The following is a 24,850-nucleotide window of genomic DNA, read 5'->3' as shown; positions in this document are numbered from 1 at the left end:
GTTATTAAGTAGCAATGAAAATAATTTTATGGCTGGGGGTCACCACAACATGAGGAACTCTATTAAGTGGTTGCGGCATCAGGAAGGTTGAGAACCATAGCATTAAACAGATAGCATTGAAACCACCGTATGCTTTATCCAGTTATCACAAGCATTTGGATGGTAATAGAAGTTTGAATTGAAAAAATCTTGAATTGCTGGATTTCAGTGTTGAAAGTTACGATTTTCCAAGAAAACAAAATAGAATACAAAAGTAAATACCCAAACTATGCAGCTAAATCAGTTTATTGCAACTAAATGAGTTTATTGTTAAAGTTTATTGCTTGGTTTTGTTAAACTGAATGTTTTGGTTAGAAGAACAGTATCAAATGCCAAAAAGAAACCACCCAAAGAAAATTAGAATCAGATTGCAAGTTCCTTGGCAGCTGGATAAAAGAAATGTCATGCATTAGCTCTTAAGTATATTCAAGGCATGCATTTCCGTGAGAGACATTCACACTGTCTGGCATTGAAAACTTCATGCTGTACTATGGAGCCATTGGCACAGCGGAGGGGCACCAGCATCGAATCTTTCACTGTAGCAGAACAACAGGTGCATTTATCTTCAATGTCATTCACTGTAATGTTATAAATGGCTTTGCTTGCACATTTCCCCTGAAAATAAAATAAGAAACAGTTGGTATTTGTGACAAATCATGTTTTGGACTCTGGAAGCTAGTTTCAGCCTGTACAAACCTTCCTCTTCCTAAAATTGCCAATAATTATTCTCTGCCTTGGATTCTTTGCTTTAACTATTGTTTAGCATTGCGCTATATGCATCGATACTAATACTGGTTCATCTGTATCCAGAACAGCATTAAGCCCTTATTTCAGTCCAGGTTGACAACGTGAAAAACTACATTTGTATTACTGTATATACTCGAGTATAAGCCAACCCGAATATAAGCCGAGGCATCTAATTTTACCACAAAAAAACTGGGAAAACATTGACTCAAGTATAAGCCGAGGGTGGCAAATTTTATAAATAAAAACAGATACGAAAAATTACATTAATTGAGGCATCAGTACGTCAAATGTTTTTGAATATTTACATCAAGCTCTAATTTAAGATAAGACTGTCCAACTCTGATTAAATCATTATTCTCATCTTCCTCAATGTAAATGTGCTTATGTATTCTTTTAATAATAATAGAGTAAAACAATACATGTAATAATAATAATAATAATAATAAAAATAAAAAATACAGGAAAATAATACAGTAGAGTCTCACTTATCCAACATAAACGGGCCGGCAGAACATTTGATAAGTGAATATGTTGGATAATAAGGAGAGATTAAGGAAAAGCCTATTAAACATCAAATTAGGTTATGATTTTACAAACTAAGCACCAAAACATCATGTTATACAACAAATTTGACAGAAAAAGTAGTTCAATATGCAGTAATGCTATGTAGTAATTACTGTATTTACAAATTTAGCACCAAAATATCATGATGTTTTGAAAACATTGACTACAAAAATGCGTTGGATAATCCAGAACGTTGGATAAGTGAGTGTTGGATAAGTGAGACTCTACTGTACATGGAATAATAAATAGAGTAGAATAATAAATGTAATAATAATAATAAGATCAGAGTGAAATAATAAATGTATTATTAATAATAATAAAAATAGAGTAAAATACATGTAATAGTAGCAACAATAACGGAGTACAATAATAAATGTAATAATAATAGAGTAAAATACATGTAATAATACCAATAATAATAGAGAAAAATAATAAATGTACCATATATTCTTGAGTATACGCTGACCCAAATATAAGCCAACCAGGATCCTCACCCGAGTATAAGCCGAGGGGGGGCTTTTTTAGTCCTAAAAAAAGGGCTGAAAAACTAGGCTTATACTAGAGTATATACAGTATATTTTCTACAACATGAAATGTAAAAAAATGTAAAGAGTTCTCCCTGTAAAAATGATGTATAGGATTAAGACATTTGACAAGTGTAATGGATCCCCTATATAGCACTTAGTTTGTGGCTTGTGCAGTTCTTTGATCTGGAGCTCCTTAAATGGCACTGTAATGCATAATTACAGAAAAGGAAAAACTTCTATTACTGAGATATAGTCATTAAATGGGAAAATGAAGGCCTGCTTGTAGCACAAGGAAGTAGACATGACTGCTGTGTAGTGACAGAAACCCAGAGGAAAATTGCATCTTGTGAAGAAATAAGTTCCCAAAAGTTTATTCAAATAAATTGTTGTAGCATAAACAGTCAAGATGAAGCATTTCTATTTTTCCACATTAGCAAGGGTGTGTGTGCATGTGATACACTGGATTGATTTGGTTGCCAACTTTGAAAATTAGAAATGTCTATTTAGAGTACAAAATAGAATTTGTAGAGTACAATGTATGAAGTTTAAAACAGAAAGCAGAAAACCTATGTATATATTTTTATCAATGTTTAATGTATTTAATTTTAACTGATTGAATTGTTTGTAATATTTTTATATTGTGTTTTATTGTAAGCCGCCCTGAGTCCCCTATGAGTGAGAAGGGCGGGATAAAAGCAATGCAATAAATAAATAAATAAAACCTTATATGTAAGAAAACATGAATGTTATAATGGCTCAATGACATCCTAGCCACAGGAAGAATACCTACTCAATTGTAAACAAAAAGATGGGAACAACAGGATAACTATCATTGAGATATTATCTGATTTGTACTCCTAGTACTGATGCAAGCAGGATGACAAGTTGCTAAAGACACTAACTAAACCTGAACTTATGCCATATATAAGATCTCTGTTTAGATGATCTAAATGAGGCACAATCAGTATCTTTGTTTTGATTGGATTAGTTAGGACAGCTGATAGTCTAGGCAGAGGCTGGTGGAAGAATAAAAAAAGGCAAGAGGAGGCAGCCATCACACTGCTTTGGCAATATACAATGTATAAAAAGAGGGCTGCAATGTAGTAACCAAGCTTCTCACAGACTGTCTAGTAAGCTTGTGCAATTTAGCTGGAGGCCGATCTGGTTTTAGTATCCAAATTTCATTGCGTACCCAGATTTGCTTTTTGGGAGCCTCCCAAAAATCGTCTAATAAAAAAAAATCTGTTTTGGGCTAGGCAGCTGAAAGGTCTGGGAAGATCCGGCCCACTTGCGGGGATGGGGAACTTACAAGGCTCCCTCTTCCATTCTGGGATCCTTTCCTTTCTTCTTTTCAAGGGGGGTTGGGTTTGAGGAACAAGGTTAAGGAAGCATCCTTCCTGGGCTCTTTTTCTTTCTTCCTTTCAAGGGAGTATGTGTTTGAAGAACGGGGTTAAGGAAGCACCCCTTCTGGGACCCTTTCTTCCTTTCAAGGGAGTCTGGGTTTGAAGAACGGGGTTAAGGAAGCATTCTTCCTGGGCTCCTTTTCTTTCTTCCTTTCAAGGGAGTTTGGGTTTGAGGAATGGGATTAAGGAAGCATACGCCACATGCTCCCAAATAGAAGTGAAGAAGCCGTGCCCGGCAGCCATGCAGGCAGTTTTGGGCAAAAAAAACCCATGGTGGCTGAGCCTTTACCGTTACAGACATCCAAACAAGCCGGATTGGCTGAGAGGTAACCAACCAATCCGAATCCATGCATAAGCCTACTGTCTAGACATTCAGAAAAATACTTGTGGTAAGAGAAATATCTAGACTATGCTAAAATACTTCAAATATGATTGTAATGAGTGATAGAATGGATGCTTATAAACAGTTAACAGATAGTGTTATATTTAACAATGCCCAAGGATGTAAACCTGAGTGCATTAGAGAGAGATAGTTTCTCAACAAAAGAGATGGTAGTTTGCAATGTATCAATGAAGGAGTTATATTATTTAAGATGTTAATGTCCCTCTGTGCAATGAGTTATATTGTTTAAGATGATAATGTCCCTCTGTGTGATCATTATAAATAAGTCTGCTAAAGAGATACAGAGATAAAGGTTTAATATGTGAAAGTATATCATCTGACTTGCCATATCTTGTAATGAAATTAATATATGATGCCTTACATGCAATGTAATTGAATGTGAGAAAAGTAAAGAGTCTGGAAATTGCCATGCGTGTTTTTCTCCCTAAAGGAACTGTGTTTGTATCTATGACTGCATGTAATACATAGCCTAAAAGATCATCAAAGAGCCTGCTCATCTTTTCATATAAATAACATGAGATTTCAATAGTTAAGAATGTTTAAGTGAAGTGTTGATGTTAATTCTGACTGTTTGGTTTTTATCACTATCACAAGTGTCCAAAGTTGATAACAGGTTCTTAGACAAAATCCAAAAAGCAAAAGACCCTCAATCCCCTAGTCTGAAGAAATAGGACGAACCATGAGTGTTTCTCCAGGTACATCCAGATAACATGCAAATGACAGAAGCAAAGTTTGTAACATCCTTACTTATGATACATTTGTAGATAGATTGGAAGGAATAGGGGAGAACCAACTTGCTCGTCTGAAAAAAAGAGAAGCTGTAGGCTTATAGAGGCCTCTTATTCACAAACGATTGAAAGTGCATGTTATTGTCTACAGAAAGTATCTCACACTTTGCTCTCAAATATAGTCTCATAAAACAAGGGAATGTTACCTCACAATAATGGATATTCAGCTGGTTTTCATTCACACAATCATCCACTTTCACATATTCCAGCCTCCCTGTGACTTCTTTGCACTCCGGCTCTACACCTAGGAGAACAAGAAGGAAGGCATAGTCCAGTAAGTGCATATGGAGATATATCTAAGTCATTCCACACTAACTATCACAGCCACCACCTGGTTTTATTTCACATATGCAATATAATATGTGTAGAATTTATTGGAGCTCTGTTTTTAAAAAATAAAGTTTATAAAACTATATATTAATTAACAATAAAAGAAAAAGTAACAAGCAAATTATAAAAAATGAGATACTATCATATACCACTGTCTCTTGATGGTCGATTAAACAAGTTATAGCATATATACAGTAGAGTCTCACTTATCCAAGCCTCGCTTATCCAAGCTTCTGGATAATCCAAGCCATTTTTGTAGTCAATGTTTCAATATACAGTAGAGTCTCACTTATCCAAGCTAAACGGGCCAGCAGAAGCTTGGATAAGCGAATAACTTGGATAATAAGGAGGGATTAAGGAAAAGCCTATTAAACATCAAATTAGGTTATGATTTTACAAATTAAGCACTAAAACATCCTGTTATACAACAAATTGGACAGAAAAGGTAGTTCAATACGTAGTAATGTTATGATGTAATTACTGTATTTATGAATTTAGCACCAAAATATCATGATATATTGAAAACATTGCCTACAAAAATGGCTTGGATTATCCAGAGGCTTGGATAAACGAGGCTTGGATTAGTGAGACTCTACTGTATCATGATATTCTGGTGCTAAATTCGTAAATACAGTAATTACAACATAACATTACTACGTATTGAACTACTTTTTCTGTCAAATTTGTTGTATAACATGATGTTTTGGTGCTTAATTTGTAAAATCATAACCTAATTTGATGTTTAATAGGCTTTTCCTTAATCCCTCCTTATTATCCAAGATATTTGCTTATCCAAGCATCTGCCGGCCTGTTTAGCTTGGATAAGTGAGACTCTACTGTATGTCTTTGTCTTATTTTGTCTAAAAAAAAACCCCTTGCCATTTTGTTTTGTGACTATTGGAATTTGACACACAACTACAGACCAGAATGTATAAAGTCCTCAGCAAACTAATTACACTTGTATATGTACTAATGCTATTGCATTTCCAACAGCAAGGGGAGACAATCTTTTTCACAATTTAGGTTAGTCTAATGTGGTAATGTACCATTTGTAGGTGGATTTAGGATTATTCTCCCCAGCAAACATTAACTTAGATTTGAAAGAAATAGAGAAGATCAAATATGAATGTTGCCATGATTTAGTATATCAATTTGTTCATCTGTTTTCCATCCACTTTTAATATATTTAATATATATTTTATATTGTTAGTTATTCAATGAAACATACTATCATACAAACAAAGTCTTACGCAGAAAAAACCCAAACAAAAAATCCTAGCATTTTCCTAACCGACAACAACTAACAAAATTACTAAACTAAACCAATACACAAAACATACATATAAAAAGCAAAACTAATGAACAAACATAAAAATTAATCTACCATACTCTCAATTACAGTCTGACATTGTTTAGTTCCGACTAATCTACTCCCTTTAACAAATATGTAATCCCAGTTCTGCATTTAGTAACATATCACCGACTCAGAAATCCCACACTTGTCAATTCCTCAATCTTATCTTAATAAATTCTCAATCTTCCTTGAAGGTATACAAATACTTCTTCTCCAGTATTTATAGTATATTACCCAAATCAATTTCTCTATTATTTCACAAATCTTAATTAACCTTTATAATAGATTCTAGACATTGCTTTTCCATTCTGTTTTACATTCAGAAACAGTCCACACAGGAAATCCTTCTCTTTTTCTTCACTTCTCTTTTGTTGTATATCGATGTTTCTGTGACAACAATCTCTCAGTACAGCCCAGTCATGAATCTGCCACTGCTTCTCTGTGCAAATTTTTCTGTTGGCTTCAAGCCAGACCTATTGATGGATTTATCAATCACTTTGCCGAAGCCTTTATGTATAGCTTCCAGGGAAATTTTAGTTAATCCTACTGTCTGCTGATGGATTATGGATGCCAGTTTTACTAAATTCTGGCTTGTCTGAATAGGTTCCCCAGTCAACTTTGCCAAATAATTATATATATCTTTCAAGTTCACTGTTACTTCTTTTCTTACAATTCTCAGTTTCATCAAAATTTGATTATATCCAACTGACTCCACATAATCAACCAAGCCATTTTGCCTTAAAGTTATTGATGTGGCAGTAAAATACACTTTCTTCCTTTCTTCACTTGTTGTTTTTTGCTGCTGCTAGACAAATGGGAATCAGATATCTGCTTCCTGTTTCTTCATCCTGGGAAAATTCATTTGTTATGGCTTCGAGGAAAAGCAAAACTTTTACCCTTTGATGGATGTAAATAATGTGCCAAAGACAAGCCTTGTTCCATGGGGTAATTATTTTAACTCTAAGGGAACCCCTTAGTTTATATGGTCATTTCTGATGGTTTCAACAAGATGCTTTAATAGAAAGGATGAGTAATAAAGTTTTACATTTTGAAGGGCTAAGCCATTTGATGTATTAGCATACCTAGCTGTTTGGATGAAACAGAAGTAATTATTTGTCAAGAAAAATATAAAGCTACTACTTTGGGGTTGTTCAACCAGCTATCACCAATACACCATCTCTTACCTGTGCCTCTGTGAGAGATATTTGATTCAACAGTGGTTTCAGTATACAAGATAAATCTATTTTTATAGTAGCATGAACAAATTTTAAGCAATTTGTCAATTGTAAATCAACTTTTATGTCAATCCCATTCATTTAGTGGGTGTTCTCTAGTTGGGATCAGCAGTTTACTTTATGTTGGAATCAGCAGTTTACTTTACTTTAAGAAATCCATTAAAACCAGAGGGGAAGAAGAAGCATTAAAATTAACTGTACTCTTGCTTTCAGAAGTGAGCAAAGTTGTTGCAATGGCCCTTAAAAAATAAAAGCTGATGTGTTATTAGCACACAAAATCTACATTGAAGGTGGAAGACCAAATTCAGTCATTAATGGCAAAGATTTAGAGAAGCTGGGAATATGCCAAGTTTCCAACCCTTTTTGTGAAAGGCCAGATACCTGCGAACTTTCATCTCTATACAGATATGCATGTGTTAAGAGTTGGAAGGTCATCTTTTGGCATCTCCTGATCTTTAGAAGGCTGCAATTAATATTTTTGGCAACTCACCTTGTCCCTCTCAAAGACTATTTTTAAAATAAATTTCCAGGCAGAAGTGGGAGAACTAATGCATACGGGGCAACATATGCCTTCTACATACTAGTTATGCTGGAAAAGGAGCAAAGAAAAGAAAATAACATTTTTTTCTAGTTTGTTTCTGGGAGGCCTTGTTTTGGTTCAAAAAGTAGAACACTGTCTGGACATAAACTGAATACAGTAGAGTCTCACTTATCCAACACTCGCTTATCCAATGTTCTGGATTATCCAACACATTTTTGTAGTCAATGTTTTCAATATATCATGATATTTTGGTGCTAAATTTGTAAATACAGTAATTACTACATAGCATTACTGTGTATTGAACTACTTTTTCTGTAAAATGTATTGTATAACATGATGTTTTGGTGCTTAATTTGTAAAATCATAACCTAATTTTATGTTTAATAGGCTTTTTCCTTAATCTCTCCTTATTATCCAACATATTCGCTTATCCAATGTTCTGCCGGCCCGTTTATGTTGGATAAGTGAGACTCTACTGTATGATGTGTTTCCTGAGGTATACAGTATCATCCTGGCAAAAGTTTTTCATCAGTAAATGGAAACTAAAACAAGAGGACCGGGAATTTTAATGTTACTTTTGCTATGATGTTTTATTCTCCACAGAATTTTCTCACAAAAAATCTATCTGAAAGTTTTAAATATTATGTTTTTTTAGTATTTAAATGTTCAATAGCATCACACCCTGCTAATACAGATAAAAGTTTTCTTAATTAAATTAACCTATTAATGCTATTTACCAATTGTTTGTTATCCCAAGGGCTTCACTGACTTTTGTATGCTAAAAATGAAACTTGCTGATACACAGATAGGCAGGGACAAGAATTGATCTTGGAGTGACTTCCTCAAATTGGGATTTTGTTACCACAGTTATCCGTGGCTACGTATTAATGTCCTGATGTGTGTGCCATCTTTTATTTATTGGCACATGACCAGAACAAAAAGAAAGAGGAGAGAGGAAGAGAAAAGGGCGGGTTAAGCGGTGTTGACATTTTGACCTTCAAATGAGGGATAGTTTCTGGCTGGGCTGTGGCGCAGGCTGGTTAGCAGCCAGCTGCAACAAATCACTTTGACCAAGAGGTCATGAGTTTGAGGCCAGCCCGTGCCTGCGTCTGTCTCTGTTCTATGTTATGGCATTGAATGTTTGCCTTATATGTGTGCAATGTGATCCGCCCTGAGTCCCCTTTGGGGTGAGAAGGGTGGAATATAAATATTGCAAATAAATAAATAAATAAATAGTTTTCACTGCTAAACAAATTCTTTAATTATATATCATATACTTTGTCACCTTTGCCTTTATTCAGGGTCATGTTGGAAATTAGCTTGAGGTTTGATTTAAAAAATGAGAGGAAGGATAGTGGGGAGAAATAAATGAAGAAAGATGTACTGTTTTCAAAAATTCTGAAGGACAGTTCTACACTCTAAATGTGTAGGCGTGCTTTGTTATTACACTCAAAAGCTGTATTTGTAGGGAGTGGAAACTGGCATAATTGAACTATGGGACAGTCTGAACAAGCTGGTGTTAACTAATTTCTGGTCCCATCATTCATTAAGTTTTTTTTTTTTAAATGAGTCTATTGGAGAAAACATCAATTTCATAGACAATGCATCATTGGAAACATCATTTAAAATTAGTTATAGACTTTTTAATTCAGATTTTCACAGTTGCAAATGAGTCAGTCCATGGCAGTGCAAACAGAAGCCTAGTTTGCAAAGTATTAAAATATGGTTGTTTGTTACAGGATCAAGCTAGATATGGTATTCATCAAACTATTTGTCCTTGTGCAGCTCTTTCTACAAGCCTAAATAGCTGACATGAAAAACAAGCTGGTCTGGGGCCATGGCTTTGGGTTTATAAGCCTTTGTCCAATCCACAGTTCTGACTGGAATCCTCCAACCTTGTGTCTTTTAAACAGAAGAGATGCTCACAGTGACATCATTACACACAGCAGGCATGTGAAAGGGCAATTTTGCTTAGAATCCCAGTGGAGGCAAAAAAGGCCCCGATTCTGATCTGCACCTCCAGAAGTTATGTACCAACAGTTTATGGTTGACACCATTAAGTACATAAACAAACTGTGTGGCCATCATCCATCTCATTTCATTTTAATTCATTTATTCATTCAAGTCTTGTAAAGAATGGTGACTACTTACATGTCTTACAGCAGGTGTTCTCAATTTTTGCAATTTTACCCTAAAAAGAGAAGACATATTTTAACACAAACACAGCTCTCTCATGCTCTTTCTCTCACACACACTCATTTACAAAGTTCATTCTTCAAACTGCTATGTACTGCCTTAATAGGAGAGGGTCATAGAAGTTGTTAACCTGAATTTAAAATATTTCAGAAATAAAATTGTGCTTTCCGACCACATATCTAGTTTAGCCAAAAACAGAGGACTGCTGCCAGAACTGTGAAGCAAGCAAGCAAGCAAGCTTTACTTTTGTGATGGTGGCTTACAATCAAAATGCCTTACAAATAATAGATTCAATTTGATTGAGGGTGTTTTTTTCTGCAGCACCCAGAGGGTATGCACATTGAGTGAAATTTGCACATTACAATAATTGCTCCCTTTTCCGCAGAACAAAAAGAAGTGCCATTTGGAAAATAAATGTATATTTCAATGTACTTTAAAGGGTGGATGCATACAAATAACATTTGGGAAAAAAATGTGCATTCTAAATATCTTTAAAATGAACCCAGAAGCTGCATGGATCAGACAGCAATGAGATCACATTAGCGTTATAGAACGGAAGATTTTGTCTTTCAATTGCTCAGGTTGCTCTTGCAGAATTCTGGAAAATTTAGTTTAGGGCAGAGCCTTTGGCATTCTCAGTTATCCTGGCTTCCTTAAACTACATCTCCCAGAAACAAACCAGGTGATAGGGAAACAAAAGTCTCCATTCTATAACACTCATGTGATCTCGTCCTTAAAGATGAAAATCTGTCAAAACCTAGCAAGTGTTTCCTCTTTCTACATAATGTACCCTGTTTCCCCGAAAATAAGACATCCCCTGAAAATAAGACCTAGTAGAGGTTTTGCTGAATTGCTAAATATAAGGCCTCTCCCAAAAGTAAGACCTAGCAAAGTTTGTGCCGGCCAAACAGAACACCAGAGCATGCAGGATTGGTAAATGCATGCACCATAGATTGTTGTACATGGAAATAATGGTAGTAACAAGAATTTTTTTGATAGACCGAACACAGCTATGTACCTATTTAATGACATATGCCGTGGCAATAGATGCTGCAAAGAATGTTTTCTTGGCAGCTAATATTGCATCCACAAAGAACCGTCCGGTGGAACTGTTTCGGGTTGTCAGAGGTTTGTTAAATCCTGTCGCTCAAGACGGGATCTCTGACAACTCGGCAGCCTGCTGTGAAGTATTTGCTTGGACAAACTCGCTCTGATCCACTCTGGCTTTGACACCATATTAACAGCAGTCTCCGAGGATGTAACACGAGCACCTGCTTGTCCTATTTTGATGGATTGTTTTCAATTGGTTCAACCTGAGGATGTGGACAAGGTGCTTGGAGAGGATGTGGACAAGGTGCTTGCTACCCCATGCATCCTAGACTCCTGCCCATCCTGGCTGATAAAGGAAACCAGAGGGGGTTTGGCCGAGTGGGTGAAGGTGGTGGTGAATGCCTCCCTTCGGGAAGGCATTTTTCCAGCGAGCCTCAAACTGGCTGTTATCAAACCACTGTTGAAGAAGCCATCACTAGACCCCACTCAATTGGACAACTTTGGGCCCATTTCCAATCTCCCCTTTTTGGGCAAGGTCATGGAACGTGTGGTGGCCGCGCAACTCCAGGCATTCTTGGAAGACACAAATTTTCTGGATCCGCCACAGTCTGGCTTCAGGCCGGGGCATGGTACCGAGACAGCCTTGGTCGCCTTAGTCGATGATCTACACCGGGAACTGGACAGGGGGAGTGTGTCTGTGCTGGTTCTAATGGTTCTGCTGGACCTCTCAGCGGCTTTCGATACTGTCGATCACGGTATCCTTCTGGGGCGTTTTGCTGGGATGGGTTTCAGAGGTACTGTTTTGCAGTGGCTCCGGTCCTTCCTGGAGGGTCGGTCCCAGACGGTGTCACTGGGGGACACCTGCTCGGCCCCACAACCATTGTCTTGTGGGGTCCCGCAGGGGTCAGTACTGTCCCCCATGTTGTTTAACATTTACATGAAGCCGCTGGGAGAGATCATCAGGAGTTTCTGGGTGAGGTGTCATCTGTACGCAGATGATGTCCAGCTCTGTAATTCCTTTCCATCTGTCACTAAGGAGGCTGTTCAGGTCCTGAACCGGTGTCTAGCCACTGTGTCGGACTGGATGAGGGCGAACAAATTGAAACTGAATCCAGACAAGATGGAGGTCCTCCTGATCAGTCGTAGGGCTGAACAGGGTATAGGATTACAGCCTGTGTTAGACGGGGTCGCACTCCCCCTGAAGACACAGGTTCACAATCTGGGGGTTCTCCTGGACTCTTTGCTGAGCCTGGAACCCCAGGTCTCGGCGGTGGCCAGGGGAGCTTTTGCATAACTAAGACTTGTGCGCCAGCTGCGCCCGTACCTTGGGAAGTCTGACTTGGCCACGGTGGTCCACACTCTGGTTACATCCTGTTTGGATTACTGCAACATGCTCTACGTGGGGCTGCCTTTGAAGACGGCCCAGAAGCTTCAATTAGTACAATGGGCTGCAGCCAGGCTTATAACCGGAGTGGCGTACAGGGTTTGGTTTGAGGCTGCCTTGGGGATAACATGACGTCCTGGCCCAGGCCAACTTTCCAATCCTCTGAAGGCAGCAGATGGTCCACAAACCAGATTGCACATGAAATTGAGTAGAAAAGTTGTACTGGGAAAACCATGCCCCCACAGCCAAGGGGAACTTGATGAAGAAACAGCCAGCCATGGCTCACATAAAGTTGTAGAGCACTGTTGTGTAATAGTGCTGACTGCTGAGGAGTATCTCATCCTTGCTGAAGGGTTGGGATATTTGCCCATGCCCTTTCCGCACAACCACCAAATGTTCTTCATCTGCAGGTCACATTCAGATAATTATTGCCGCATCTTATAACTCTTGGGCAGCTGCTGCAAATGCATATGTCCACAACTGGCTGACTCAACTGCAAATATGTCAATAAATACCTCATCCTCTCTCCCTAACCCTTTTTCTGCTGTTGTACTGTGATTGTTTAGCTAACTCCAGCCTTTTATTTCCTTTCCCTCTCCAGGAGATGGAAAGGCCTGTGGCCAGACGGCCAAAAAACACCTAAAATTAAGTAGTAAAAGTGTGCTCAAACCCATGGCCTGAACAGAGGGACAGAGACCCAATGGACAAGCAACAGACAGAGATCACACATAGTTGTACTATGTAGTAAAAGTGATGTTTGTTCACCTATCAGCCAGCCAGCCATAGATGCATTGTGGCTTGGTTGGCTGGCTTGGCTGCTGAAACAGCTCACATGACATTACAGAGCACAGTTGTAAACAACACACAGCGGCTGCAGCACGCAGTAGTATCATGTATTCATTGGCAGCAGCTAACGGCTATTGCTCAAGAGGACAGTGGTAAGGTAAGGCCACCAACAACCATAAGTTGCAAGGGTACCTGAAGGCAGCAGGTAATCTTGTCCTTGCTGAAGACAAGACATTTGTCCCTTTACAGCTGGACAGAAACAAAAACTCTCTAGTTATACTAGACTACTGATTTTTGGAAAGGTGGTGCTACTGGAAGTAGAAAATCCATTCGATCTATGGTACAAGAGGTCCTGCCTCCCTTGACTTTCCTTCAGCTGGGGCCAGATTCTGTAATGCAGGAAGGGGTTGTGATGCAGCTCCTTCATCTGGGGCAAGAATCCTTCCCCCGCCTGTGATCTTTCAGCTGGGGCAAGATTCCGTAATGCAGGAAGGGGTTGCGATACAGCTTCTTCACATGGGGCAAGACTCCTCCACCCGCCCCATGATCCTTCAGCTGGGGCCAGATTCTGTAATGCAGGAAGAGATTGCGATACAACTCCTCCACGTAGGGCAAGACTCCTTCCCCCGCCCTGCGATCCTACCACTGGGGCAAGATTTCTTCCTGGAGGGGCCGGGGAGTGGATGCCGGCCAACAGTGACTGGCTGAGGAAACCCTCCACCCCGTGATCCTTCAGTTGGGGAAAGATTCCCTCCTGCAGTGGAGCGGGTGCCTTTTTGGCTGGCAGTTGTGTGTCAGCATTGCACCTTGGAGCAGACCCCGCCATGTGATCCTTCCGCTGGGACCAGATTCCGTAATGCAGGATGGGGTTGCAGTAGAGCTCCTCCATGTGGGGCAAGACTCCTTCCCCCACCCAGCGATCCTTCAGATGGCGCCAAATTCCATAATGCAGGAAGGGGTTACGGTAAAGCTCCTCCACATGGGGAAAGACTTCTTACCCTGCCCCGTGATCCTTCAGTTTGGGCCAGATTCCATAATGCAAGAAGGGCTTTCGGTACAGCTCCTTCACATGGGGCAAGACTCCTTCCTCTGCCCTGTGATCCTTCCGCTGGGGCAAGATTCCTTCCTGGGGTGGGGCGGGGTACTATGCTGGCCTGCAACAGCCAGCCAAAGAAGGCCCCCTCCCCACGATCCTTCAGCCAGGGCACGATTCCCTCCTGCGGTGGGGCGGGATGCCTTTTTGGCTGGGAGTTGCGTGTCAGCGTTCCACCTTGGAGCAGACCCCTGCCCCGCGATCCTTCTGCTGGGGCAAGATTCCTTCCTGGAGGGGCTGGGGGAGTGGAGGCCAGCCAACAATGGTTGGCTGAGGAACCCTCCCACCCTCGATCCTTCAGCTGGGGCAAGATTCCCACCTGAGGTGGGACGGGGTACTCATTTATGGCCCTTCCACACAGCAATGTAACTCAGAATATCAAGGCAGAATAACCCACACTATCTGCTTTGAACTGGAACATATGAGTCCACACTGCCATATATCCCAGTTCAAAGCAGATAATGTGGGATTTTATTCAGCTGTGTGGAAGGGGCTTCAGTTTGCTGTTCCACCCTGTCCTGCCCCTTCCAAAGTCTGTTGCTACATGGTCTACTCTGATGCCATTTTCTACTCAGCAGTTTCCAAAAGTCTATAACAACTTTCTCATCATGCAATTACTCCCTTACAATACCATACAATTGTTTTTGTATCATTGCGTGGTGTTTGTGTACTTTTTCTAACATGCATTTAAAATGGAGATCCTTTGTTCAGTCTGCTTAAATTTAACATGTGTGACTCCCTGGAAGGAAAATAAATACAGGAAGATGTCATACTATTTGGATTTAATATAAAAGCAGAGAAAGCTGGTTAACCTCCCCACAAAAATAATGAAAACCTTATAAGATATCTGTCCTTTCTAGCTGCCTTCAAATACAGTGCCCTTCTTCAATATGCCAGTAGTTTGTCAAGTATGATGATACGGTGAAACAGTAAAATGTTTGAAAATTCATTTTGTTTGGGTAAACAAAGCACACCAAGGTTGCAGGCAATAATGTGATTGCTGTCTATTGAAATTAATAAAAAGCTAAATATAATAACAACGGGCTGAAATGAAACAAAGGTTTAAATTTTAACAATAGGAGCCCACACACAGGCAACATTCAGATCAGGTTAGAATCAAAATCCGTACTGTATAAAGTATTGCCTCTTGGTTTCCCTTGGTGCTGTAAGTATACATCAATGGTAGAATTAATAATGATAATGTAAACAACAAAGTACTTGAATCACTACTTACTCCTTCAGCCAGACATCTATTTGAATCAAATGGGGGGCAGCCAGTTATCCTCTTTTCCCAGATGAAGTCTCCTTTCATGTTGACTTTGCAAGAATGGCTGTCACAATCATCCTGGATCATTTCATTTGGCTTGAAAGATTCAGAATCTTTAGTTATAAGAATTTTAATTTCAAAAAGACACAGGTTTTTTTTTTTAAAAAAAAGCTATCAAACAGTTTGGTACAGTTTGGAGCAATATATATCTTTACTACTAGAATGTTAGTATGGGCAATGATGGTGGGGCAGTGTACTGTTTCTTGGACTCCGGGAAGGAGCATGGACTGTCACAAAACTGCCTTGCCCACCTTTAAGCAATGTGGATGTGTTATCTTTTGAAGATTAAACAGTGGGGATGTGCTTTCATTTTGCACTCATATCTAAGACAGATAATTACATTCCTCTCTGCTGGGTGAGATGATTACAATTTTGCACTTTTTATATTAGGATTTATTTGAATTTTTTTGTGTGTGTAAAAAAAGTTCATTTGTGTTTGTGTGAAAAAAAATACCCAGATTTTTTCAAAAGCAAAAATTGTTTTCTGCAAAAATACAATTTTCGCAACAACAAAAAAACAAAACCCAATGGAAAACAAACAACCCTGGCAGCACGATAAACATCAAGACTTTTTTTTTCATGTTAGGAGCAACCAGAGTTGCTTCTGGAGTGAGAGAATTGGCCGTCTGCAAAGACGTTGCCCAGGGGACGCCCGGATGTTTGTTTGTTTTTTTGATGTTTTTACCATCCTTGTGGGAGGCTTCTCTCATGTCCCTGCATGGAGCTGATAGAGGGAGCTCATCCGCACTCTCCCCGGGTGGGATTTGAACCTGGCAGCCTTCAGGTCAGCAACCCAACCTTCAAGTCACAAGGCTTTTATCCCCTAGGCCACCAGAGGCTCCAACATCAAGACATGGAGTTTAGGTTAGTATATTTTTTATAACATCAAGACATGGAGTTTTAAAATATACTAACCTATTTTGAAGATAAAATGTTGGGTTACTTTAAGTGTTGTAAGTGCTGAGTCACAGTAACAGCGATTTTTGTGTGTGTCAGGAGCGACTTGAGAATATGCAAATTGCTTCTGGTATGAGAGAATTGGCTGTCTTCAAGGATGTTGCCCAGGGGATGCTCTGATGTTTTGATGTTTTTACCATCCTTGTGGGAGGCTTCTCTCATGTCCCCGCATGGGGAGCTGGAACTGATAGAGGGAGCTCATCTGCTCTCTCCCCGAGTTGGATTCGAACCAGCAACCTTCAGGTCAGCAACCCAACCTTCAAGTCATCAGTCCTGCCGGCATAAGGGTTTAACCCACTGTGCCACTGGGGGCTCCAAAGTTACAGTGATTAAGCATGATGAGAATGAAACCCCGAAGTTAGGTTTGGATCAGGTATACAAGATAATGAATGCATGAATGGAACATTGCATCATGCGAATATATATGAAAACACCAACAGAACAAATTGGCATTGGGTGATGTGATGATATATGGTGAATTGGGGGATTCTGGAGAGAGCTGTGGATATTGCAAATAGCTGCAACCAAAGATAAAGCCTTCCCATGGAAAGAGCCTCCTGCATCTAATATTTATTATAAGTATTGCTCCTGGTGGCACAGTGTGTTAAAGTGCTGAGCTGTTGAACTTGCGGACCAAAAGGTCCCAGGTTCAAATCTCGGGAGCGGAATGAGTGCCCGCTGTTAGCCCCAGCTCCTGCTAACCTAGCAGTTCGAAAACATGCAAATGTGAGTAGATCAATCGGTACCGCTCCGGCGGGAAGGTAATGTCGCTCCATGCAGTCATGCTGGCCACATGACCTGGAGATGTCTATGGACAATGCTGGCTCTTCGGCTTAGAAATGGAGATGAGCACCAACCCTCAGAGTCGGTCACGACTGGACTTAACGTCAGGGGGAAACCTTTACCTTTACTATTGCTCATACTATAGACAATACTTTAATATTGCTTGGGCGTTTAAGCTGAGAAACTCTGCTTCAGGTTGAAAAAATACCTGACACCTTTCACATGGGGAACAACACCATGTCCAAATATTCTTTATATCTCTATACATGACTGAATTCATTATTAGAATTAGTCATTCTCATCCACAATTTGCATTGCTGTCAATATAAGAGACTACTGCATCGATCTTTGCACATGAATACAGAGCTACAGTTTGGGGGCAATAGGCACCCTTCTTTTGCCCAATTTGATGGCACCCAGATGGTCTTCTCCCTCTATATCTCCCTTTGCCCTGTATGACTCCAAAGGCTAGCCCTAAATTTCCTGAAGGTGACATGCAAAAAGATGAAAAATCAGTAAGAAATCAAGCATGAATTTGTTGCTATTTCATCTTGAGTTCAAAATAAAAGGACAAGCTCTGATCTTATTGAAAGGATGGAACGGAGACTAAGGACCTCACCAGACAAGCAGGGGAAAAGAGGAGAGAACCATCTTATTTGGTTCCCTCCCATTTCCCCCTGTTTTCTGGGATAGCTGGCCATCCCATATCATTTTCCGTCATTTCACATGGTTTCCCTGCTTCCTCCCCATTCTGCAGTTAGGAACTGGATAGCATGCGACTCCTGAAAATTGAGTCCTTCCACATTTTTTAACATGTTGGCAACATAGATTTTCATGGGCAGCCACAGGAAGTGGCTATGGGATGGCCTCCATGGGACTTTGTTTTGCCAGTGTCTTCAAATGGCTAGAAGGTGCAGAAAAGACTGTCTGATGAGATCCTAAAGCAGATTAAAATGTTGCATTCACATAGCACTACGTTGGGAACTGTTTGGAAAAGGAGAGTGAAAAGGGACAGCCAAACAGGCATCTAAAATCAACTGACCTTTAGGTACAAGATGGTTCTGTTCCTCAGCTGTATGGCACACATAGTTGGTAAACATTTCCCACAACAAGAGTCAGGGACTTTTTCCTCTCTGTAATTCTGCAGGGAAAGAAAGGTAATTATTTTTCTGAACTTCAGGTTCAATACAGACATTTTTTTCATGTCAGGAGCAACCGGAGTTGCTTCTGGAGAGAATTGGCTGTCTGCCAGGACGTTACCCAGGGGACGCCCGGATGTTTTTGGTGTTTTTACCATCCTTGTGGGAGGCTTCTCTCATGTCCCCACATGGAGATGGAGCTGACAGAGGGAGCTCATCCGCACTCTCCCCAGGTAGGATTTGAACCTGGCAGCTTTCAGGTCAGCAACCCAACCTTCAAGTCATGAGGCTTATTACATTAAAGTGCAATTTGCATTAGCTCAATTTATGACTTATCACAAAAATGTGGCACTCACTGAAAAACATTACTATATGATGGGGATCAAGAAGAAAGTCAAAGCTCACATAGAAATGGAGATGAGCACCAACCCCCCGAGTCGGATATGACTAGATTTAATGTCAGGGGAAAACCTTTACCTTTACTTAATACCATTATATGATATAGAATTCATTTGTATGATCCAACTGACTTTTTATTACTTTAAATAATAACATTTTACATATTTTCATAAATACTCGCAGTTCATGAAGGTGTATTTTAACAAAGTTGTGATTAGAAAGTACACCTACTAGTCTGGAACGTATTTGAAATGTTCAAAAATTACCTGAGGTCTCTTACCTTGGGGCAAGGTTCACAGTGTTTTTTTCCGCAAGTCAATTTATATTTCAAAGATAATCCACTCTGGAGGCTGCACTGGCAGCTGGTGCATTCATCCACTAAGACTTGTTTTCCTGCCTGAAAGAACAAGTTTCAAAGTATTGTGCTCTACTCAACTAGAAATATTAAAAAATGAAAAATTTCTAAACTGATGAAAAACAATCAAGCTATATATTATTCTAACAAAATACTTACAAAATAGGGTACTGTGTGGTTTCCAGGCCTTCGACAATACACTTACAAAATGTTTGGAATAATCCCATTTTGAATGTTATGATATTCCCTTCTATCTCTGATACTTTAAACAAAAATAATGTCATGCATGACATGAAAACTAATCTAAATATGCTGAACCGATTGGACTGACAAAACTGCTACCCACTTTTGTCCATGGTTATATACTATCCTCATCCACAGCAATACAAGTTTTCAGCCATTCAATACTTTTTACTCTCCATTCTATGAGGGAAGATACAGTAATACAGTCTGGATGTAAAAGAGCTCTCTGTTTACTGGAATTTTAAGTATACTTTATGATAGATTAGTAGCCTCCAACTTTTCTAAACTCTGGATGAATTATTTTTTTATTTATTTTTCTCTTTGTTTTTAAAAAATATATATTTATATTATACAAACATTCAGAACATTTTCCATTGGTAACACATGTTTACATTCTTCCCCCTTTTCCTCCCTCCCTCCCCGGGAACAGTTTACAAATTTCCTGTATTTATTACAATTGTTCGATCATGAGGATAATCTTGTTTAATTCCTTATATTAATCTTTCCCCTTTATTCTGTAAATTAAGTCTTTCCATTTTGCCTCCCATGACTTTCTGATTTAACCCATTCTATAGTTCTTCCTTCCAGATTTCTGTCAAGGTATTTTTTATATTGTATAGTTTTCCTGTGATTATTTTGTAAATATATCCCATGATTCCTTTTTCTTTATCTACTTTCCATTTTATTATTTTATCAAGATCTGTCTCTGGGATTTCCTTACTCTTCCATTTTGTTAACTTTTTAGATAACCCTCTCCATAATAGCCATTTTCCGTGACCACACTTATCTTTTAGCTCCTTTCATTGCATTACTGTTCCGTCGGGTTTCAGTATGTCCCAGATCTTTGTTAGGCCGTGTTGTTCCAATTTCTTTAACATGTTCCGGTATAACTGGGAATTTCTATTCTATATGGATCCTATTGGGAACATATCTATTTTATTTCCCAGCATGTCATTGTTGAGGTCAAAGGACCTCCTTTTAGGTTTTTTAGTTCTCTTTTTCCCATTTTCCCCATTGAACATGATCCATATTCCCATCCATTCATTAGTTTCTCTAATCTGACCCATCTTTTGGGCTCGCCAATGTCAAGTTCGAGTAGCCTGGCCAATTGGCAAGCTTCGAAATAGTTTTGGAGGTAAGGTGCTCCCCAGCCTCCATTATCTTGTGGACTGAAAAATAATGAATTAGAGATTCTATTTTTACTAGAGCCTATTATACATGTTTTTATTAAATTATCCCATTTTTTAATTATTTTATGTGGGATACTAAATGGGAGAGTTTGAAACAGATGCAAGAATTTTGGTAGTATCAACATTTTGAATGCTTTTAACCTAGTTATAATTTCAGATTTTTTCCATGTCTCTGGGATTGTTTTAGTTTTGATAATTTTGTTACATAATATTAGTAAATTAGGGGTTGTTGTTATTATTATTATTATTATTATTATTATTATTATTATTATTCGTTCTTCTCCGGGAGAAGATCAAGGATGCAGAGAGCAGAAGAGACTGCCATCCCATCTCCCCAGGCTGTCCGAACCCTGGAAGTACACAGTGGTTGTGGGGTATTTCTTTTAACCTGTTCTCGTTTCTTATAGCTCTATTCAAAACTTCTAGAATCAATATAAACTATAAATGCGACAATACACAACCCTGTCTTGTTCATATCATAATATCATAAGCTTTGTAATTTCTTCATTCATCAGTATCTGGATCCTCTGCAAAGTATAAATCAAGGCAATCTATGTTATAAAGTTTTCTCCAAAATCCATTCTTTTTTCAAGGACTTCCATCATGAAACTCCAAAAAGAGTCCAAAAAATATGATCCAATTATTTCTCTGCATCCAAAAAAATTAAGAGCTGTTTGTTTCCAATTCTGGCTATCAAAATATTCCATTATGTATATAACACATATTGAATTTTCTGTTATCAATCTTTTAGCTAAAAATCTACTCTGATTTCATGCAACTAGTCTTGTAGTATCCCCCCCCCCCATTTGTACTATTATTGAGGCAAATAGTTTAAAGTCAGTGTTTAATAAAGAAATTTGTAGTTAAATGTTTGTTTCTCTCTTCTTTGGAGAGATTTATACTGACCTTACACCAAATTTTTGGAATGTCTTTAGATTACAAAATTGCATTCATAATTTGTTGTGGCAAAAGTAATACATTGTCCAATGCTTTAGAATATATGTCTGTAAAGCCATCCAGTCCTAGAGTCTACTGTTTCTGCAGTTGATATTGGAGAATTTGATATCCTCCTTTGGTTGTCGGTGCCTCTAAGTATTTCCTTATTTCATCCAATAGTATTTTTCTCAATCTACATACATTTGAAAAAGACTTGTTTTTTTAACCTTCTATCTTTTATTTTTTTTAATTAGTTTTTTTCTGAACCAACCAGTAAGCCTGGATATTAAAAAGAAAAAGAAAAGATGCTACTTTCATTGTTTTTGTCATTTTATAGCCTGGATTTTCCCCACATTGAATACAAAGTTCATAATACGAAGGTTGAATGAAAAGTAATGCTTCAATTTTCGTAACTGAACAGATGGTAGTACTGGTATGCAGCAGGTTCTGATTTGTTCAGTAGACTCTCCTCTACAGTTCCATTTGTCAGGAAGCCTTAGCATTGAACGGTTGTATTGTTAAAGTGCCAAGTATGGAACCCTGCGCAGATGGTCGGTCAATGCGACTTAAGCAACGTGCAGTCATTGAATTCTTGACAGCAGAAGGTTTCACCCCAAAGGAGATTCATCAGAGAATGCAAGCTGTTTATGGTGATTGTGTTGATATGAGTACTGTGTGTCATTGGGCGAGTAAGTTTAAAGATGTTGAGGTGGGAATATCTGACTTGCATGATAAAGAGTTGAATGTCCTGTTTCACAAGCAAAAGGTTGACAGATTGATTCAGGGCGATCATCGTATCACTCAGAGAGAAATTTCAAGCATAATCGGCATTTCACAAGAACGTGTGGGTCACATTATTACTTTGCTTGCCTATCGGAAGATCTGTGCACGATGGGTACTGTGAGATGCTGGTTGCGGTAGCAGAGTCTTGACATCTTCCATGTCAGCTTCAAAAAACTTGTTCATCGTTGGCAGAAATGTATCCAGTTGTCTGGTGATTATGTGGAAATGTGAATAGTGGTAGTTAAAGAGCACATTCTAAGGATTATTTCTGCATTTGATTTATTAAAATATTCCCATCCAAACCCAAGTGACGAAGGTGGAGTCATTACTTTTCATTCAACCCTCATATCATTTCTGCCTGTTCATTTATTTATACATTTACTTTATTTTTATCCTGCCTTTTTCCCAACATAGGGACTCAAGGTGGCTAACATGACACAATACAAATTAAAACCAAGTAAGGGCATGTAAACATGACTACTAAAAATTAAAACAATTACATCCTTGTGCTATGAAATATAAAAATTTAAATATAATTAAAATTACAGTTAAATATTACAGAAAGTAAAGTAAAGGGTGCCTAGGGTGGGGGTCCAATATCTCATGCTAGGAAAGATTGTGCTAAATTTAAGCACAGGACTTCATTTTACAAAGTTCAACTAAATACCTTGTCATATGTGCCACTGAAATCGCCACAGATTGTGGCAAATCTGGAGGTGCCTGGCAGGGATGGGGGAAACCTATCACCCCACTCCCCACGCCTGGCTTCCCCCCCAATCTCATCCTATAGGGTGAAACATCTGCCGTCTGGCTCCCCCCCCCCTTTGATCCCAATGCAACACAGGAAGCCTCCTGAGTTGCCATCACTGTGGCATATGCCAATTCCTCTGCAGTTTTGCGACGGAGCCCATTGTAAGTAGTTCTATGCCATGGGATACGAACCAGTGGGCTCAGTTGTAAAACTACAGAGGAATAATAATAATAATAATAATAATAATAATAATAATAATAATAATAATAATAATAATAAATGTCATAAGATATACTGCTGGCATCATAAACTGGACACAGGTGGAACTGGACAATCTGGACAGAAAAACAAGAAAACTCATGACCATCCATCATTCATTGCACCCTCACAGTGATGTTGACCGGCTATATCTGCCTAGAAGATCAGGGGGCAGAGGACTCTTACAAGTAAAACAAGCCATCAAAGAAGAAGAACATGCCCTGGCAGAATATGTAAAGCAAAGTGAAGAACCTGCCTTGATTGAAGTCAAAAATCAGAAACTCCTCAAAGCACAGCAGACAAAGAATCAGTACAAGAAAACTGCACTACAAACTAGAGCTGACAGCTGGCACAACAAAACATTGCATGGAAAGTTCATTGACAAAATTGAAGGAAAAGCTGATAAAGGAGAAGACCTGGCTCTGGCTCACAAATTGGACCCCGAAGAAGGAGACAGAAGGCCTGATCCTTGCAGCCCAGGAGCAAGCCATCAGAACAAATGCAATTAAGGCCAAGATTGAAAAATCAGCTGATGACCCAAAATGCAGACTGTGCAAGGAAACCAACAAAACCATTGATCATATCCTCAGCTGCTGTAAGAAGATCACACAGACAGACTACAAACAGGCACAACTATGTGGCCCAAATGATTCATTGGAACTTATGCCTCAAGTACCACCTCCCAGCAGCAAAGAACTGGTGGGATCACAAACCTGCAAAAGTATTGGAAAATGAGCACACAAAGATACTGTGGGACTTCCGAATCCAGATTGACAAAGTTCTGGAACACAACACACCAGACATCACAGTTGTGGAAAGGAAAAAGGTTTGGATCATTGATGTCGCCATCCCAGGTGACAGCCGCATTGATGAAAAACAACAGGAAAAACTCAGCCGCTATCAGGACCTCAAAATTGAACTTCAAAGACTCTGGCAGAAACCAGTGCAGGTGGTCCCGGTGGTGATGGGCACACTGAGTGCCATGCCAAAAGATCTCAGCCGGCATTTGGAAACAACAGACATTGACAAAATTACGATCTGTCAACTGCAAAAGGCCACCCTACTGGGATCTGCATGCATAATCCGAAAATACATCACACAGTCCTAAACGCTTGGGAAGTGTTCGACTTGTGATTTTGTGATATGAAATCCAGCATGTCTATCTTGTTTGCTGTGTCATACAATAAAATAATAATTTTATTCTTATACCCCGCCCCATCTCCCCGAAGGGACTCAGGGCGGCTTACATGGGGCCAAGCCTGAACATCAACAATATAAAAACAAGCAAT

At 39.1% G+C, this 24,850-nt stretch overlaps 1 protein-coding gene across 1 annotated transcript in view; it reads right to left on the bottom strand.

Moving 5' to 3' along the window:
• Positions 1 to 269: 269 nt before the first annotated feature.
• Positions 270 to 24,850, bottom strand: part of vwf (von Willebrand factor) — a 197,532-nt gene continuing 172,951 nt past the window's right edge. Inside the window, exons 47-52 of the mRNA XM_062981993.1 lie at positions 19,326 to 19,442; positions 18,550 to 18,648; positions 15,675 to 15,803; positions 10,083 to 10,122; positions 4,618 to 4,715; positions 270 to 654 (exon numbers count right to left, since the gene is read on the bottom strand). Coding sequence (XP_062838063.1) covers positions 466 to 654; positions 4,618 to 4,715; positions 10,083 to 10,122; positions 15,675 to 15,803; positions 18,550 to 18,648; positions 19,326 to 19,442 — 672 coding nt within the window. The 3' untranslated portion in view covers positions 270 to 465. The remainder of the gene's footprint in view (positions 655 to 4,617; positions 4,716 to 10,082; positions 10,123 to 15,674; positions 15,804 to 18,549; positions 18,649 to 19,325; positions 19,443 to 24,850) is intronic.

The sequence above is a fragment of the Anolis carolinensis genome, chromosome 5, assembly GCF_035594765.1.
Source record: "Anolis carolinensis isolate JA03-04 chromosome 5, rAnoCar3.1.pri, whole genome shotgun sequence".
Lineage (NCBI taxonomy): Eukaryota > Metazoa > Chordata > Lepidosauria > Squamata > Dactyloidae > Anolis > Anolis carolinensis.
Note: the sequence above shows the minus strand (reverse complement) of the source record. Positions and strands in the feature narration are given on the sequence as shown.